Source organism: Brassica napus, chromosome A3 (genome assembly GCF_020379485.1).
Source record: "Brassica napus cultivar Da-Ae chromosome A3, Da-Ae, whole genome shotgun sequence".
NCBI classification, from domain to species: domain Eukaryota; kingdom Viridiplantae; phylum Streptophyta; class Magnoliopsida; order Brassicales; family Brassicaceae; genus Brassica; species Brassica napus.
Genome location: NC_063436.1, coordinates 12,325,668 through 12,343,257, shown reverse-complemented (window position 1 = coordinate 12,343,257; position 17,590 = coordinate 12,325,668). Strand labels below are relative to the sequence as shown.

General features: G+C 34.0%; 3 protein-coding genes across 5 annotated transcripts; 1 reads left to right on the top strand and 2 right to left on the bottom strand.

The window, feature by feature from the left end:
* Positions 1–1,821: 1,821 nt before the first annotated feature.
* LOC106385935 (protein RADIALIS-like 2) lies at positions 1,822–4,086 on the bottom strand. Of its 3 annotated transcripts, XM_048775943.1 has the most exons (3): positions 2,762–3,240; positions 2,460–2,497; positions 1,822–2,185 (listed from the first exon to the last, which is right to left on the bottom strand). In XM_048775943.1, the coding sequence occupies exons 1-3, from the start codon at positions 3,037–3,039 to the stop codon at positions 2,181–2,183; spliced, it is 321 nt and encodes a 106-aa protein (XP_048631900.1). In that variant the 5' UTR covers positions 3,040–3,240; the 3' UTR covers positions 1,822–2,180. The 3 variants fall into 3 exon arrangements, with proteins under 3 accessions (XP_048631900.1, XP_048631901.1, XP_013681287.2); XM_048775944.1 differs by lacking the exon at positions 2,460–2,497 and having other exon boundaries at positions 2,762–3,154; XM_013825833.3 differs by lacking the exon at positions 1,822–2,185 and having other exon boundaries at positions 2,197–2,497; positions 2,762–4,086.
* A 1,790-nt stretch (positions 4,087–5,876) lies between these two features.
* On the top strand, positions 5,877–9,857 carry LOC106385934 (patatin-like protein 2). Its single transcript, XM_013825832.3, has 6 exons — positions 5,877–6,430; positions 6,612–6,980; positions 7,070–7,231; positions 8,054–8,356; positions 8,432–8,604; positions 8,701–9,857. The coding sequence occupies exons 1-6, from the start codon at positions 6,293–6,295 to the stop codon at positions 8,777–8,779; spliced, it is 1,224 nt and encodes a 407-aa protein (XP_013681286.2). The 5' UTR covers positions 5,877–6,292; the 3' UTR covers positions 8,780–9,857.
* A 2,327-nt stretch (positions 9,858–12,184) lies between these two features.
* Positions 12,185–14,137, bottom strand: LOC125575147. Its single transcript, XM_048776981.1, has one exon. It carries the CDS (start codon positions 14,135–14,137, stop codon positions 12,185–12,187), a length of 1,953 nt encoding a protein of 650 aa, XP_048632938.1.
* Between the last annotated feature and the right edge of the window lie 3,453 nt (positions 14,138–17,590).

The window sequence follows — 17,590 nt, the reverse complement described above, 5'->3', positions numbered from 1 at the left end:
TATATAAAATGAGAGATATAAACTAGAAACATAAGGTTAATTATACATATGTTCGGTTATCTTCGGATATCCATTCGGGTTCGGGTATTATCCGTTCGGGTTCGGGTATCCAATCTCTCCTTATTCAATACCCGTTCGGGTATTTTGCTACTTCGGTTCGGATTTCGGTTCGGTTTTTTCGGATCGGGTTCGGGTGCCACTTCGGATATCGGGTAAAGTGCCCACCCCTACTATTGTTGAAGAGTTTATGCATGAAGAGACGTACCTCATTTATTTATCTCTCTCTTTGCTGCTGTTTAGTTTTTTATTTTTTTTTTGTAGATAGAGAACCATGTGGAAAAGAACCACTGTAGGTGCTCTAAAAGTAACTTCAACGCTTAAGTTCTTAATAGGTTCCTAGCAATTAAAGAGAATAAAAATATTAAGAAAGGGCGAAGGAGAGTGTGTAAGAGTTCTAATGTATACGGGTTTTTGGCATAATAAATTCTCAAGTCTTTAGTTTGGACATAATTAAGATCTAATTTTTATTTTATCATATTAAATACTAATCTCTTTCAAAAACTCTAATTAAATCCTAAAATTTCTATAGTTTGGCTATAAAGAGCTACTGTTAAAATCAGTCATGACACCGTCAACTTTTCTTTTTAAAGGCGTTTTCTTGTCTTCTCTCTTCACCATCCCATTTATACAGTTAAGTTGCAGACTTATTTAAAACAGAGCAAAGAGTGAAAACTTGTAAGATAAAGACAAAACAACTAATATTGATGTTCTTGTGGAGTCGCGATGATGACGTCTGCTAATATATTATAAGTTCAACAGTAAGAAGAAAAAAATAAAATATTTTTTTTTTTCAAAAAAGGAACAAACTTCGAAACATTATTCCAATACTATTAAATCCCAGAGAAGCAGAATCCAAAGAAGACTGTGACAGAAAAATCCAAACAAGAGCAGTTTCAAAAAAAATTCCAAACAAGATTATCGTCATTCAAAAGAAAAAGAAAACAGTAAGACTATTCAGATTTCTCTAAATAGCCTGTCCATATGTTTGCAACATTTGGCCAGCCTACAAGAACAGATATTATGAATAAAATTCATGAGAAATATAATCAAAAGAGCATATACAAAGATAACCAAAACTATAAATAAGATAATCAAAAGCTTGTGTTAAAAAAAAAAAAGATAATCAAAAGCTAAACCATATACTATGGTTATTTTTTTGGTCGACCTTGAGCACTTTTTTCTACCACCATTAGAGGATTAGAAAATGTTGTTTTGTTGCGCCCCTCTTGTTGACAGTGTGAGCATGTAATTGTCCTACCATCATCACCTGTCATTCTTCCCCTCTTTGATAGATCTTCGTGGGGTTCTTTACGCTAGTTATGATTCCTTTTTCTTCCTCATTTTGGTCTTGGATCTAGTGGTATAATAGGATATCTATTTAGCCGCAGCCATAATTTCATCCCTTGTACAGTTCTCATCCCTCGAGCATATGTTTGCTGCCACTTATGAGTAGTAAAGTACTCTGGTACATAGTCATCAAGATTTAATTTTTTTCCCTATGATAACACACATAGCATGATCTTCTAATCTCCAACTTTTGTCACATATTATGCATCGTGATCATTTGGCTCAGATTTAGGGATTTGAGTTTTCGTGAAGTTCAGAAAAAAAAGAGAGAAAGACGTAATGGATACGTGACGAGGTTACAATGTAAGTTAACCAAAGCTCTTTTTAGCCAAAAAAATAGAAATTTTAGGATTTAGGCAGATTTTTGAAAGAGTTTAATATTTATTATGCCAAAATAAAAGTAAAGCTTAATTATGCCAAAATTAAAGAGTTGAGGATATATTAAGTCAAGAACCCAATTTAAACACTTTTTGTATGCGGTCTAAAACCTCATATAGCACCTGTCACTTTATTATTGATTCAATTAATACTAGAAAGCTAGAATGTACTTAGATAATTATAATACTAACATAATTTTTTAAAAAAAACTATAGCAGTTTGTTATCGATAATGCTGCTCTAAGGCTGGAGAAAATATGGGAAATAAAAATACAAACATAAACTCGTCGTCGGACTTCATTGAAACTGATGATATGCGTAGTTCTTCTTTTTTTTTTTGATTCATACAATAGTTTAGGCTTTGTTGCTTCTTGTTTTACTGCAGCTTCATGTTTCTCATCCTGCCAGAAGTAAATGAAGGAATTAAAAGAAAACTTGTTACATTGATTTTGCTTGTATGTTTGTTTTTTTGTTTTCTTTTTTGGTAAAATTACATCTTGTTTGTTTTCATAGAAAGCTTCGTTTTATTTTCTTTAAATATAGTACTTAGTAGTTTCATGATGAATAGGTTTCGTTTTTTTTCCCGAACCTTCTTGGGCAAGATGTGGGATCGGACAGTAAATATTACATACCAAACTGAGAAGGAATGATTCTAGGCATAAATATTTTGGGTACCTTTTGCTGTCTGGTTTGTTACAAAGCCTAAGGAGGCACTGAGAAGGAAACACTTGGAAGATTTAGAGACTCACATTGCTTAGCATAAGAAGTCAAAGAATCTTTGTAAAGTAAAAGATGATTTATTCTGAAACAGACATGCCCTTTTATGTTTTATGTTATCATGACGCAGGCACATATAACCTTGTTCATAGAAGTATTTTAAAATGGAAAATAAGCGGGCTATTAGGGATATAAACACAGTTGATTTGTTGTAATTATCACAAAATGTTTGGAATTAGATTGCAAAAGAATAACAATACCTTTTTTCCTCATCACGCAGCCTGCCTTTGGTTCTGCCTCCAGTAGTCGTGTAGTTAGGGAATGGCACATGCCCATTATCGATGATTTCGATGTCACGTACGAGAAGGTCATATTGTCTCTTAGCTTCATCAGGTGTTGTTCCACCAACAGCTCTAGCAACATTATACCAACGGTCAGGAGTGTCTTGGTCATAGGTTGCTAGAGCACGCTCAAAGGCTTTGTTCTGCTTAACAGTCCATGAGCCAGATCCATAAGAAGACATTGAGTTTGATGCCATTGTGAAAAAGTTTGGCGTATTTCTCTAGTAATAACTTATATGAAAGAGAGGATATGTTGCACAGATGTAGTCCTTGCTCTTTATAAAGGAGGATTTGAGGTAAGGTATAGTGCCAGTTGGCAAAGATATCTTTGCTTTGCCAAAACAGAGAGAACGACGTTAAGTTTTTGTCTCCATAGGAAAATAATACTGAGAAAATATTGTGGAAATGAGTATCAAAGATCCAAACTAATCACCTCAAAAGATTGTGTTTGCAAGTGTCTTTTTGGATCCAGATTTGGCATATGATGCTCGGTAGAGACATATTTTCTGTAAATGTTGTTAATGTTTATTTTCCTTACCCAATTAGTGTTATAATGTCATTCTCTAGATTAAGCTTGTATTCAAAACAAATAGTTTATGTGACAAAACCAGTTTTGAAATGTGTATCTACACTTTTGATACCTAAGGCCTGTTCTTTTCATTGCCGCTGCGACTAGCGGTCGCGGCAACAAAATCACACTTTGACGGAGTCAAGATGAACGCTCTTGAAAGTAAACTTAATTATCGCAGCTTGCCGCAACGATGGAAAAAGAGGATGATGCTGCCACTGATATTTTCAGCGTCGGATTTAGTTACTGCGTTTTGCCGCTGCGACTGAAAAAGGAAGTTTCGGTTATTTCACCAGCGCTATATTTCTGATGGTAAAGAGGTAATTTTCAGTTGCCGCTGCTAGTCGCGCGTTTGCGAAAAGAACAGGCCTCTAGTCAACTACTTCCAGGAACAGTCTGGTCTCTAGTCAATAGTCACAGCACGAGGCTAACTGTGTCCGTAAGACAAGGAAAGTTACAAGTATTGGATTAGAGTTGGGGAGAAGTCTATGTTACCATACGATTTTCATTGACTATCAAGATTTCTTCTTATCAAAAATCTCAGGTTGTGAGGATTAATTAATTTGTATCCACAAAACAAAATGTGTAGCTTTGTAGCTTACTCTTGTTTTAACTGTGTCGACAGAGGGTTATAGAATCATTTTGTGTTTCGTGTGTCCTGTGGCAATATTGCAAAGCAAAGAGTCAAGGATTTGTGAGACAAACAGAAGAAAGAGGGTGAAAGAGTTGTCTGCGATTGGAGTTTGGTGTTTCATTTTGTTATTAAGACTTATATATATGTTATGAACTGTCTTCTCTTCTCTTCTGCAACTGAAAGCTTTGGACAAGTTTGGTCCATTTTACAATTCTTGTAATCTTGTTACTACACTTGTACACGACAAGTCAATATACAGGCTTTAGTGAAAGATGATTCATTTGCATACATACAAGGTTTCAAGCTCGTGTTCTCTATAAGTAGTGAATAGCAATAAATTTTTTTCTAACATACGTAAGTCTTTAGTAGTTAACACGACATAAGAAAATGTTCAAAAAAAAACAATCGACATAAGCATAATACACAAATCACTTGAGCATAAGAAGATATACAAAGCTGTGACGTTTTTTGGTCATTTAATGAACAATGTGTTTTATACTTAACGGCAATTCACAGCTTTTAATGTCAAAAGTGACGGAGGGATCGATTCGTTAAACAAACTGACTTGAGGAGTTTATACGTTGAATTATTAATTGAGGGGTTTATATCCAAACAAAACATACTTGAGGATATTTAACATTAAAAACCCAAATAAATAAGAGTTATTGTTGGGTTCAGTCTCTAGGGTGTAAGTTCACCAAACAATAGAAATCAATTATTTTATATTCAGTATTTAAAAAAAAAAATTGTCAATTTATATTATTGTTTTAAAATTAAAAGTAAAAATAAATAAAAATAGTTTTAGTCACAGAAAAAAAAGATTAAAAAGAAATATTTTAAACGCCGTCAGCAAAACACTAAACCATAAATCCTAAACCATAAACTTTTGGATAAACCTTAAACTCTTGGGTAAACCATAAACCCTAAGATAAATACTAAACCCAAAATTAAAAACAGTAAATCTTAAAAACATTAAACCCAAAGGTTTAACGGTTTAGTTTTTTTAAGAATTAGTGTTTAGTGTTTTTTATTTAAAGTTTATGATTTATCCAAGAGTTTATGGTTTATCCAAGGTTTAGAGTTTAGGATTTAGGGTTTAGTGTTTTGCTGATGGGTTAAAAATATTTTTAAAAATTCTTTTTTTTTTGCGATTAGTACTATTTTTTATTTATTTTTACTTGTTTTTAATTTTAAAATCATGATATACATTAATAATATTTTGTTTTCTTTTTTAAAAGATAATGAATATATAATAACTACTTCCTATTGGTTGGTAGGAGGTGAACCCAAAAATAACTCAATAAATAAATGCAACAACCTTGTCCAACAGATTAATTCGTCTTTAACCGGATTGATCCGAACCAGTTGTTTGAAGACAGTTTCGGGTCGGATTTTCGGATTCTGATAAATGCTCACGCGTAATACACAAGTAATATGTACTTCCTTCGGTCGACAAAAAAAAATAATATGTACTTTCTTCGGTCGACGTAGGAATGTTGAAAATTGAATATGAGATGAGTAATGAGTGGCGGCTGTAACCGTAATGACCTTTTTACAAAATATATATTTTGTAATTTTCTATTTGTCGCCGCCTTCGATATTTTCAAAACTCTCGTGACTCAGTGTCTTTACCCGAGAAGAATAAAATAAGTACCTTCGGTGACCGATTGACCATGCTTTCGTTGTTTATACAGATTTAGTGTTGGTGCATGTTTTTTTTTTTTTTTTTTTTGTTGTTGGTGCATGTTAGACAAATACATTACAACATGGGACACAATATTTACACTACAACATCTATTGGTGCCTAGAAGAGTGCACTAAATGTGCTTTCTCATGATAAGGAATCTGAACCTACTATTCTTTAAAAACAAAAAATAGAAGAAAACATGTATTCAAATGATATGGATACACCACAAGAAGTCAAGAACCCCGAAACCCAGAAAATTTATATCGTTGTAACAATAAAATATTGTAGTTAGGTTATAAAAGGGTTGACATGGTCCAAATGAGGAAGAAAAGAAGTTCACGAAAACCAATTGGAGCTCCAAAATGGAGGACGCTGGAAGTTACTTTGACGAGTAAAATATACTAGGAATGAAGACCTAGTCGAACATTGGTCCAGCAGCCCCTTTTGTCCTATAAATACATAGAGCTTGTTAACATCCTATAATATCTCACAATAAAGTATCCACATAATATCTTACCATCAAAGTATCTTCTTAAGTATCCATAAATTGCTTTCTGTTAGATGCAAATGGAGAGCCCAAAATCACCTCTTCAACCCCCAACTTATGGAAACTTAGTCACAATCCTTAGCATAGATGGTGGTGGCATTAGAGGGATTATTCCTGCCACTATCCTTGCTTTTTTGGAATCGGAACTTCAGGTATATTTGTCCTACCTAAACTATATGTTACATCTATAACACTTCTATTTTGTCAACTTTAATAATGAGCTTTCGAGTTAATACAAATTTGCAATATAATATTTTTATTTGACTTTTTATATGGAATTATTTGACATGTTATATGGAATTATTGACATGGAGTTAATACATGGATGTGCAGAAACTGGACGGAAACGAAGCAAGGCTTGCAGACTACTTTGATGTTGTGGCAGGAACAAGCACCGGTGGTCTGGTTACAGCCATGCTAACTGCTCCTAATAAGGAAGGCCGACCCTTGCTTGCAGCCTCTGAGATTAAAGAATTTTACCTTGAGCACTGCCCAAAAATCTTTCCTCAAAATCATTTCCCGTTCTCTGCTACCAAGAACTTGGTGAAGTCCTTGACTGGTCCCAAGTATGATGGTGAATACCTTCATCAACTTATCCATGCCAAGTTGGGTGATACAAGGTTGCATCAAACACTTACTAACGTTGTCATTCCAACTTTCGATATCAAGCATCTTCAACCTACTATATTTAGTAGTTACGGGGTTTGTTTTGTTTTTTTATGTCTACGCAGTTACTACGATATGTTCAAATATACAAAACTTTTGATACAATAAAGAAAACTATCTGTTAGGTGAAGAAAAATCCTCTCAAGAACGCAACCCTCGCTGACATAACAATCTCAACTTCAGCAGCCCCTACATACTTGCCTGCCCATTTCTTCAAAACTCATGATTCAGCCGGAAACGTGAAAGAATACAATCTTATTGACGGGGGAGTTGCAGCTAACAATCCGGTAAATTACCAGAGATATGAAATTATTGTCATTGTAGACTTTCAACATTATTAAAATAAAATAAATTTAGCAAAAAAACATTATTAAAATAAGATACTATGCAATAACAATAAAAAGGAATATAATTATCTATCAACTTAGTCTAGCATTCCTTGATTGTTAAGCTGTGTTTGTAGTACGGTTTTTGTATGAAACAAACATCGACATTTCTTGACTTATATCTTAACAATATTTTTAAACTATTAACCACACATGAGTCGTCTAGTGAAAGACGGATTTTGGAAAATTAAAACGATCCGGATTCCAAGCACTTTCACACGAATATAAAATAACATTTAAACTTCATTTGAATACTTGGATAGATGGTCTATCAGTAGAGTACACTTTTTTTTTCCAAAAAAATTAATCTAGGTCACCCTGTAGATTTGGATTGCCCTAAATTAATGAAAAAAAATTAAATTAATTCAATTAGAATCTCAAGCCTTTATTTTATTTTACTTAATATGGAACTTCTAGTTATATGGAATCCAAAAGAAAACCCATCTATAGAAGGATTGTATAATAGTATATAACACTTCCTCTTTTTCATATTAAATGTTATTTTAATATTTTTTCTTGTTACAAAAGATATCATTTTAAAATTCCAATACAACTTTCAGTATAAATTAATTACAAATCCATTGATTTTATAAATTTTTCTCAAATACTATTGGTTAATATGTGTATTTAGTAAGAACATAAATGTGTTTCAATCATTTTTTAATCTGTGTGAAAAATGTCAAAGTGATATTCATTATAAAACGGATGGAATATATAATATAGGCTCTGGTGGCCATTGGGGAGGTGACAAAAGAGATAACAAGAGGGAGCAGTGATTTTTTCCCTATAAGACCAAATGATTACGGAAGGTTTCTTGTGATTTCTCTTGGAACTGGAACTCGTAAATCAGAAGAGAAATTCAATGCAAATGAAGTAGCTGGATGGGGAATGTTGAGTTGGTTAACACACGACAACTCTACTCCTCTCATTGATGCTTTCATGCAAGCGAGTTCCGATATGGTTGATTTTCATCTCTCTGCCGTTTTTCGAGCTCTTCACTCTGAAGCCAACTATATTCGAATCCAGGTGCTGGCAATCAGCTCACTGTCCTTTTCCTTTTCTTTTTCGCCATATTTATAACAATCGCTTTCAATTATACAGGATGATACATTAAATGGGGATGCTGCTTCTGTTGATATTTCTACCGTTGAGAATCTCGACATTCTCGCCAAGACAGGAGATGAACTTCTCAAGAAACCTGTTTCAAGAGTCAATCTTGAGTCGGGATGTAACGAAAATGCTTATGAAGTGACCAATGAAAAGGCCCTTATAAAGTATGAGACATTAATTTTTGCATTTGATATCTTTATTCATTCATTTTTACATGGTTATAAATGTTCTGTTAATATATTTAAATTTTGGCTGTGAAGGTTAGCAGGAATACTATCAAAAGAAAAGATGATCCGAGATTCGCGATCTCCTCATAAAAATGCGCCAAATAGCAAATAAAAGATCATTAGTTTATCCTTTCTCTAGTTTTTGTTGTTAATGTTTATTTTTCTTATCTGTTATTGATGACTTGTTTGGTTCACTAACGCAAGTTTAGTTTTATAATAATAAATGATTGCCGCTCATTGTAGTTACTTGTATGATTGTATCTTCTATCATTTGAATAAAGTCAATAAAAATACTAAAATTTGGTCTTCGTCCAACATACATTAGAATAAGGGGTAATTGATCAAATGACTTTTGAAAAATAAAGGGAAATGATATATTTCATACAATTAGAAGTGTCCAATATTTTGAAAATTACAATTTAACCAACTCTTCCAAAATAATACCATTATTGGTTTCCAAATAATTTTAAAAACTGGAAAATAAATTTAAACAAAAAAATTCCATAATTCTTTTTAATAGGCTGATCCAGTGTTGTTATCTCATTAGAGGTCTTCGGTAATTTCTTAAATTCACTTCTTTAACTTTTAACTTTGTTTACAAACGTTTGATTAGCAGTTAGATGCATTCTTTGATAGGAAATCCTTGTTTGTATTTAAAGGATAAAACTATATTTTCTGGTTAATGGGAAAAAGTTTAAAAGTGAACATATTGCAGGAAGCTCGCTGATAAGTAAACGAAAATGTTTCTTAAATCTGCAAAATAAAGATTGGCGGAAGTAATTCTACCAAAACCGTCTGCTGATTCTTGGTAGACATTCCGTTGATGTTTGCCAAACCAACAAGTGTTTTCTAGTAGACTTACGAGAAATCAATATATTGAGAACTACTTATGAACATTCTTTTATGCAAATAGTATTGCACTTGTTACTGGTTTCTGACAATGGAGATGGATAATGTGGTTTGGAGTCCCTTGTTAATTGCGTAAGAGATCAAATATGAGAATTTTCTCCATAAGTTTTGTGAATATTACAACACGATTAGGGAGATAGATAGAAGTTGAGATTGCAAATATGTTGCCTAAATATATTATATATTGGAACAAATGCCTAGCAACACACCTCCAATCTAATCCACCAGCAGTGACAAAGGAAGGTTGTCATAATCAACTTCAAATACAATCAACAAATAAACATTGTCGTAATTAAGTTCCACCTGCTCAGTAAGTAAATGGTGTATTCAATCTCCGAGTACTCCATCAACAAAGAAGAAAATAGTTCTTCAGAAAAGTACTTCATCTACTAATCCATCATCAAAGAAACCAAAAAATTCGAAAAATAACTGATAAGATTTAACCACAAACGACATCCCGAATGGCGGAAAAAGACTTTTCCTTAGTAACCCATCACTAAATAAGGCAACTCGTCGCGGTCAAAAACCAAATAAATCAGTAACGTTCCGACCGCTCACAGCTAATGGGCCACCTACGTCCGCTCTCTCGGCATGTGGGTCTCATCCCGTTTTAACGGTCGGAACGTTAATCTTTATTGACCTTACAATCACCACCACATGACCTTTTCCCGTGCGTTTGGCCTCATTCACACGGTATCGCAAATCACTTCTCGATAGGTCACCTATCCTTCCACTACTTCAGCCAAAGCACGCTTAACTATGAAGTTCTAAACGAATGTGTGACGGAAAAGATAAGTCAACTTTGGTGACATAAGTAGCCAAATTAATCCTCTTAAGCCTTCCCATATATCACAACTCGGGTATATTATAATTCACCCCCTCTCAAAAGAACGTAACATCCTCGTTGCGCCCCACAACAGGTCTCAAGACGTCTCTCAGGTCAAAACCGAGATGGCTAACCAGCTCTGATACTACTTGTAACGTCCAGACTGCTCATGGCTAATGGGCCACCTATGCCCGCTCTCTTAGCCCGTAGGCCCCATTTCATTCTAACGGTCGGTGCGTTAATTTATCCAAAGCTCGAAATCATTGTTTACTGACCCTACAATCACCACATGATCTTTCTCCGTGCTTTTGGCCTCACTTACACAGTATCGTGAATCACTTCCCGATATGTCAGACATCCTTCCACTACTCCAGCCCATACACGCTTAACTCTGAAGTTCTAAACGGATGTGTGACGGAAAAGGTAAGTCAACTTTGATGACATAAGTAGCCAAATTAATCCTTTTAAACATTTCCATATATCACAACTCAGGATGTTACAAAATCACGCATACATTTTGAGTGTAGTCAACAAACAAATACGCCACCACCGGTACATTCTCAGCAGAGTCTAGTTCTCAGCTTACAGCATTTTGTTGAGGAGTACATATCATAGTGTATTGTATACAAATACCTTTACTTTCAATTAACTTTTAAAATGGACAAGGACATTGTCCACTTTCATTGAATATTCTGTAAAGCTCATTACTTCTATCAAGTCTCATAATTTTCACTTTTAAAAAACATTGACCCTTTCGATGGACACACATAATTTTGTCTTTGAGACGATGTTTTAAAGGAAACAAAAAATTTCTATGAAAGTCACATTTTTTTCAAATGATTTAAGCCACCTAATTGTTTGGGACGGTACTGGTTATATGTATTCTAAAAGTCCTTTTCAAGTTGGAGTGGAAACTGTTTGCACTCCAAGCTTGCTCAGTAGATTGCGCAGTGGAGGAGCTGAGACTGAAACGCAATGAACTCCTGGTGTTCTTGGTAATGAGCTATTAAAGAACTCAAATAATGATTAAAAAAAGAACAACGAGAACTGAGCCACATTAATTTTTCACTGAATTCATAATTATGGTTTATAAGGACTTTATAACCAAATATCAAATGTAGTCCATCGTGTCTAGCGAATAGCATAAAGTAGGAGAAATCCCACAAGGGATTCATGTTGTTAGAACTGAAATCAGCTACTTTGATAGGTACTTGGTTTTACTTCTTGTGACTATTGACTCTAGGCAAAACTGAAATTGTTTCACTACTTGCTGCTCATCAAGAAACCCAAAGCAAACCATCAAATACTAAGTATGTTCGTACATTAACTTTATAGTTGAAGGGGTTATTCTAAGATCCATTTTTACTTTAGAAGTCTTTTCATTAAAAATTCATAGCATCTGCAACGACTACTTGTGCGACCACAAGAAGAGAATCACACGAACAAAGGTTAGCACACGAAATGGTGGAAAAGAACTAGACGATACATTTCTGTGTTCCAACATCTCAATGTCTACAAATAATATTCAGTAACTGAACAGCTATAGAATCTGATTCCTTGCATTGGCATCAAAACCTATCTCTCATAAATCAGAAAAATCATAAACATATCACTTAAAACAAATGAGAACTGCACAAACTACTTGTGAAGAGAAGAGCACAAAATAACAAGAAGCTGCCCCAAATCTCGAATTAAATACACAAGGTCTAGGTAAGCTAACCTTTGATCCCAACAAACACCATCAAGCGTAATAGATTTCATGAACACCAATATCAGTTGATGCTACCACTGTTCATAGTTGCCTGAAAATTCTCCATAGTGGTGGGGCGGACCATACCTTGAGGGTGCATGACCATATATGTTCTGCTGCTGATGATGATGATGTGAAGATGTAGGAGGATAATAAGGATGCCGCCTTGAAGTTGAAGGACCCGAGAGATGCCCACTAGACTCGAATGGTGAATTTCTATGGTTTCCACCATTTCGTGTACTTGACAGAGGACTCGAGTAATGCCCACCGGAATGGAATGTTGGTGATCTCTGGTTATATGTACTTGATAACATATGGTTACGATCCAGATATGTACTGGCTAACATATGGTGGTTATGACCTGCTGGTGTAATGGGAGAGGTAGATTGATAATAAGGCTGCCCCCTTGAAAATGGAGGATCCAAGTGATGCCCATTGGACCCGAAGGATGAATCTCTATGGTTTCCACCATGTGGTGGTATGGTCGACAGAGAACCTGTGGAACGCCAACCAGAACTGAATGTTGGTAACATATGATTGTGACCTGATGGTGTAATGGGAGAGGTAGGAGAATAGTAACTCTGCCTCAGCCTTGGAATTGGAGGATCCAAGAGATGCCTATTAGACTCGAATGATAAATATCTACGGTTACCACCGCATGGTTCCATGGATAGAGAACCCGTATAAGTCCCGCCAGAACTGAATGTTGGTGACCAATGGTTATGGCCCGGCGGTGTAACGGGTAACCGATGGTGGCTATGACCTAATGGTGCAATAGGAGAGGTAGGAGGATAGTTACGCTGCCACAGCCTTGGTGGAGGACCCGAGAGATGCTCATTAGACTCAAACGATGAATTTATAAGGTTTCTATCATATTGTGTGGATGAGTGAGAACCCGGGTAATGCCCACCAGAAATGAATCTTGGTGATCTGTAGTTATGATCCATATGTGTAGTGGCCAATCTGTGGTGGTCATAACCCGATGATGTAGTGGGCGAACACAGCCTCCTAATCTTTCCTCTGTGGAAAGGATCTTCTTCCAAATACTCTGTTATCCAACCACTTCTAAGATTTGGTTTCTCTGCTACAGGGGTATGTTCACCTTTAGCTTTCTTGTTCTTGTTCTTCTTCTTCTTCCTGTTGGATTCATGGGCAGTAAAATTCTGTTCCGACTCAACATTCTTCTTAGAATGTTGTTCCAAATTCCCATCATTCTTCTCCCCGTTGGATTCAGGGGGAGTAACATGCTGATCCGACTTTTTGTTAATCTTCTTCTTCTTTCTCTTCTTCTTCTTAGTCCAGTTGGAGTCATGAAGAATAGATATTTCTTGTGAGTCTACATCATTTGTCTTGAGTGATGATAGTGTGTCTGTCTCACGTTCCCTCTTCTTCCCGAGCTCGGAAATGGCTGTAGAAGTAGCAAGACGTCGCTTTTTCTTCTCACGACCAAATCCACTTTGTATATCAGCAGGGCTTCCCGCGTAGTGTCTACCACACGACAGTCCAGTATGACCCAGTTCACCACATCTGTAACAAGACACAGCCCACAAAGAGGGCAGTGAATCACAAGGCTCGACACAGCACAGGTGACCAAAGCTTTTACAGACATAACACTGCACATTCTTCAAATCATCCTCAGTGTATTCGTACTTGCACAAACCCATTTCGTGTCCTAAGCCTCCACATCTTAAACAAACTGATGTCTTATCAGAACAATCTTTGTCTGGGTGGTTCATTGAGCAGTGCTTTGTAACATGTTGGACACTAGCGCATATCAAACAGGGCTTCCTAGGAGGCTTGGTGGGATTATAATAACAAGGGTTAGTCATTAAACCATCGAAGTACCTTGCTGGACGGAGAAGCCTTTTCAAAACCATGTTGCTCGATGTTACTTGTTGATTCTTTCTCTTCTTACGATTGCCTTCCTCCTTGGACTTTCCTCCGTTAACCATCTTCGCCGGATCCATGGTTAATCTCCCTGTCATCGCCTTCTCCGTCGTGACGACCTAGATCGGATCATATAGGATGGGGTAAGTTTTCGCCGATTGGTTGTGATTTTGATATCACTTCGAAATGATTGGGATAATGGGCTTCTTTTCCTTAAAAAGCCCATTACTTATGGTGAACGACTCTTTTTAACGACGTCGCTGGGTTTCTTTTGTTTCACTCGCATTCAAGAGTTTTCTTGTGTTCGATCCTTCTACTTTGAGAATTCATTGTACCATCAATTCTATTAAAACATACTTTTTTTTTAACGTCCCCTTAGTTTTTGCAAATATTTACAGCAATATCTTCTTTTTAGTTTTCATTTAAGAGCTACGGAAATTAATTGTAACAACCTATCTATTTATTCATCTTTTTTTTTGACAACTATTCATCTTTTCTTTAAATGGTCGAAAATCATATATTTGAGAATAACATATGTTAGTTTCATGGGTTAAAATTTAGCTTAATTTTATGAACAACTGGTTAACATTCGAAGTGAATAAAACTCGAGAATACATGTCATTCTCAAACTTCTTTATGTTGAAATTTACTACAGTGTACTAATTTACCCAAAGTTGTACTAACATTTATGGTTGCCCGAAACCAATCATAATAGTTTCTCAATAATTTTTTAAGCAATTTTTTTAAATAATCATTTTTAAGTTTTTATCACAAAAATAACCCTAAAAAAAATAAAATGACCAAACTAGACCCTTTTTCTTTTGAAATTTTTAATATACATTTTTTTTTTTTTTTAATTTGAAACCTTATCCCAAAAATCATACCTCTTAACTTTAAACTCTAAGTCTATATTAGTTAACTATAGGGTAATAATGTACTTTGACCCTTTAATAAAACTTTTTTGATCATTTTTCTCATTGAAAACTATTTTTGTGACAAAAACTTAAAAATTGTCATCCTTGGGAATTTCTCTAATTTTTTACTACAAATCATTAGAGAAAATATATAAAAAGTTAAACTAAAAACAAAATACTAATTATATAACAAGACTTATTTTTATTTTAAAATGAATATTAATTAGGTTTTTACCATTAAATTTTATAACTATTTTAGATAAAGTAATTAGATTACTCAATTTTTATGCCTGATAAAACAAAACTAAAATTTTATCAACTTTACATTTTTGAAAATATTTTTTAAAATGCATTCAAAACTATAACCGCCAACCAATCTAATTACTCTAATTATTTAATAGTTAACAAATTTTACTATATGCAATTAATTTATTTTGAAAGTTATTTTTGTCCCAATAATACCTAATAAATTATTATTGATTGATCAATAAATTAAAACTTTTATCAAAAAAAAAATAATACCAAATAAATCCAGTAGTACAAAAATTATTTTTACCAAATAATTCCCTATACATTATCTGAGAAGTGATTTATTTACTATCATCACCATATTCATTCTTACCAAAAAAAAGATGAATAGCTTTGAGAAATTATGACATGAAATCAATTGATTGTTGGCATATGGTTTTGTAACGTATATCGGAGACGTTTTCTTAGTTCAGATATTATTTGAAAAGATGTTTTTATTTTGAAAAATAATCATGATAAATATATCAAGTTATAAGTAAAAATAATGAAATTTTTGTAGTTGAGAGAAAATATACCACTTCTAAAAATACTTTAATATACTTTCATAATTAATATGTGAATGTTAATGTTATAGTTAGGTGTATCAAACAAAATACATATTTTTGAAAATTTGTTTCTATGAAAGTTGCTTATAGTAACTATAATCGTCTAAAAAATTGATACAACTTTAAAATCTATTTTTTACACAGTATAACTAACAAAACTTAAATCTGCCAAAATATAATTATGTAGAAGCAAGTATTATCTTAGATATTACTCCCTCCGTTCATAAAATTACATATTTTAGAAAGAAAAAAACTGTTTCAAAAAGATCTATTTTTTGCATTTTCAATGCATGTTTTATTAACTAACTGCAAATTAAAAAAAAAAACTTAATTGCACTAATTAGATTTTTATTGGTTTAAAGTTGTGGAAAAAGATAATCACAAAAAATTATGCACAGTGAATGTGTTTTACTAAAATGTGTGAAAAATCTAAAATATGTAACATTCTGAAACGAAAAGAATATTATGTGTAGATTATTTTTATTAAATGATAGATGCACTTCTTAAATGTGATAATATATATACATTAAAACACAAGTTAAATAAATTCACTACAAAAAGTCTACATTGATAGCATATTATTATAGCACGTTTTACTGAACTGCTATCATAGATGATTTAGAAATTACTATATTATATAATAGTGTTGGATAAACGCTATTATAGAGTGAAACTTAAAATAATATTTAATTAATGCTATTTTGAAAATTAAGTGAGCAGAAAATAAAATCACTTATTCCGTCAATACTTATCGGAAAATTAGACTTAAGCGCCAAAAAATTATTTAAGCGGCTTTAGTAATGCTATCAAAGACATGTAATAGTATTTTTCTAATGCTAAGAAATGATATTTGAACCCTTAAACCCTAAATATTGTTTTAAACCCTAAACTCTAAAGACAACCCTTAAGCTCAAGGTTTCGAAACTCAAGGAAGTAGAGAGAATTTTGTTTCTCTTTTTTTTTTTAAAGATGAGTTTGCATATCAAAATAAAAGAGTTATAGAATGGTGAAGAATATCTTCCACATGGGGACAAATCCAACAAGGAACGAATTATATGAGAGATAATTTAAAAACATATGAGTGAAGGATGAACAGTAGCATCAGTAGACACCATAGGATATCCTCAAACTAAAGAGAAAGAAAACGAAGACTACTCCCAACTAAGAGCCAAGGAGCGAAGAAACATAGCACTGACAAGCCTGAGTCCGAGACTGCTTCCTTCCTGAGCTCAAAAACTAGCATAGAATCCTGAGAAGACTTGCATATACAGTCATAAACCGAAGTTGAACAATCTTTATACCGAAAAACAACACTAAGAGCCAATCGCTTCCATATCAATATATGTACAAACCTTTCAAAGTTCACCTTGCGACTTCCTAAATTTAAGTAAACATGAGCCGAAACTTTAAACCGTTGGATTAGAGCCGGAAAACTCAGCCAAGAACTTGCGAACAACACCATAATTTATAAGAAAGATTCTCATATTCATATTTTTTTTTGTCAGCATTCATATTCAGTCTAAAGCCCAAACATTTATGTTTTTGTTGGGCTAAAATTTATGTGGGAACGGGCTTGAGCAAAATGAGGACCATGAAAAGGGAAAGGATAAAAACATAACAGCTGTCACCATCTTATCATGATCGAATAGTGTGTGATGTGATGGTTGCATTGTGATGGTTGCTGCACCAACCACGTGACTCACAAAATGGTTGCTCCATTCAAAACCATTTCTTCAACGTGGACCGACGAGTGTATTACAGTATTAGCACAATGATATCTATA

What these genes read in the sequence shown, in the direction of transcription:
- LOC106385935 (XM_013825833.3), bottom strand. Translation starts at nt 3,039, where the DNA reads ATGGCATCAAACTCAATGTCTTCTTATGGATCTGGCTCATGGACTGTT. An exon ending in CTGCGTGATGAGGAAAAAAG is followed by an intron (nt 2,498 to 2,761) that starts GTATTGTTATTC and finishes TTTCCTTCTCAG; the next exon opens with TGCCTCCTTAGGCTTTGTAA.
- LOC106385934 (XM_013825832.3), top strand. Translation starts at nt 6,293, where the DNA reads ATGCAAATGGAGAGCCCAAAATCACCTCTTCAACCCCCAACTTATGGA. An exon ending in TTTTGGAATCGGAACTTCAG is followed by an intron (nt 6,431 to 6,611) that starts GTATATTTGTCC and finishes ATGGATGTGCAG; the next exon opens with AAACTGGACGGAAACGAAGC. An exon ending in AATGAAAAGGCCCTTATAAA is followed by an intron (nt 8,605 to 8,700) that starts GTATGAGACATT and finishes TTGGCTGTGAAG; the next exon opens with GTTAGCAGGAATACTATCAA.
- LOC125575147 (XM_048776981.1), bottom strand. Translation starts at nt 14,137, where the DNA reads ATGACAGGGAGATTAACCATGGATCCGGCGAAGATGGTTAACGGAGGA.